We start from the raw sequence: 265 nt of genomic DNA on the forward strand, positions 1-265 counted from the left end.
ACCGCGGCGGGCCCGGGCCGGCCCGGTGAGAACGGGGGCGGGCGGTGTCATGGCTCTGCCGGGTAAGGGGCTCCCAGCCGGGGAGAGAAGGGGCGGTAGCCGGCTGGCCCCAGGCTGGCGTGCTGGGAAGGGAAACTAAGCGGCGGGTTGATGGAAAGTCACGCGGGGAGGGCGCGCAAACGCGCGTGGCAGTGGGAAGCGTGAGGCGCGAGGCGCGGAGGGCGGCCGGGTGTCGCTTCTCCCTGAAGCCGCAGCGGCTGGCGGG

General features: G+C 74.7%; 1 protein-coding gene across 1 annotated transcript in view; it reads left to right on the forward strand.

Annotated features, from left to right (window-relative positions):
- The first annotated feature begins 49 nt into the window (after positions 1–49).
- Positions 50–265, forward strand: part of SREK1IP1 (SREK1 interacting protein 1) — a 6,834-nt gene continuing 6,618 nt past the window's right edge. Inside the window, exon 1 of the mRNA XM_010174380.1 lies at positions 50–62. Within this exon, the coding sequence (XP_010172682.1) occupies positions 50–62 (13 nt within the window). The remainder of the gene's footprint in view (positions 63–265) is intronic.

This window comes from Antrostomus carolinensis, unplaced genomic scaffold, assembly GCF_000700745.2.
Source record: "Antrostomus carolinensis isolate BGI_N321 unplaced genomic scaffold, ASM70074v2 scaffold10608, whole genome shotgun sequence".
NCBI lineage: Eukaryota > Metazoa > Chordata > Aves > Caprimulgiformes > Caprimulgidae > Antrostomus > Antrostomus carolinensis.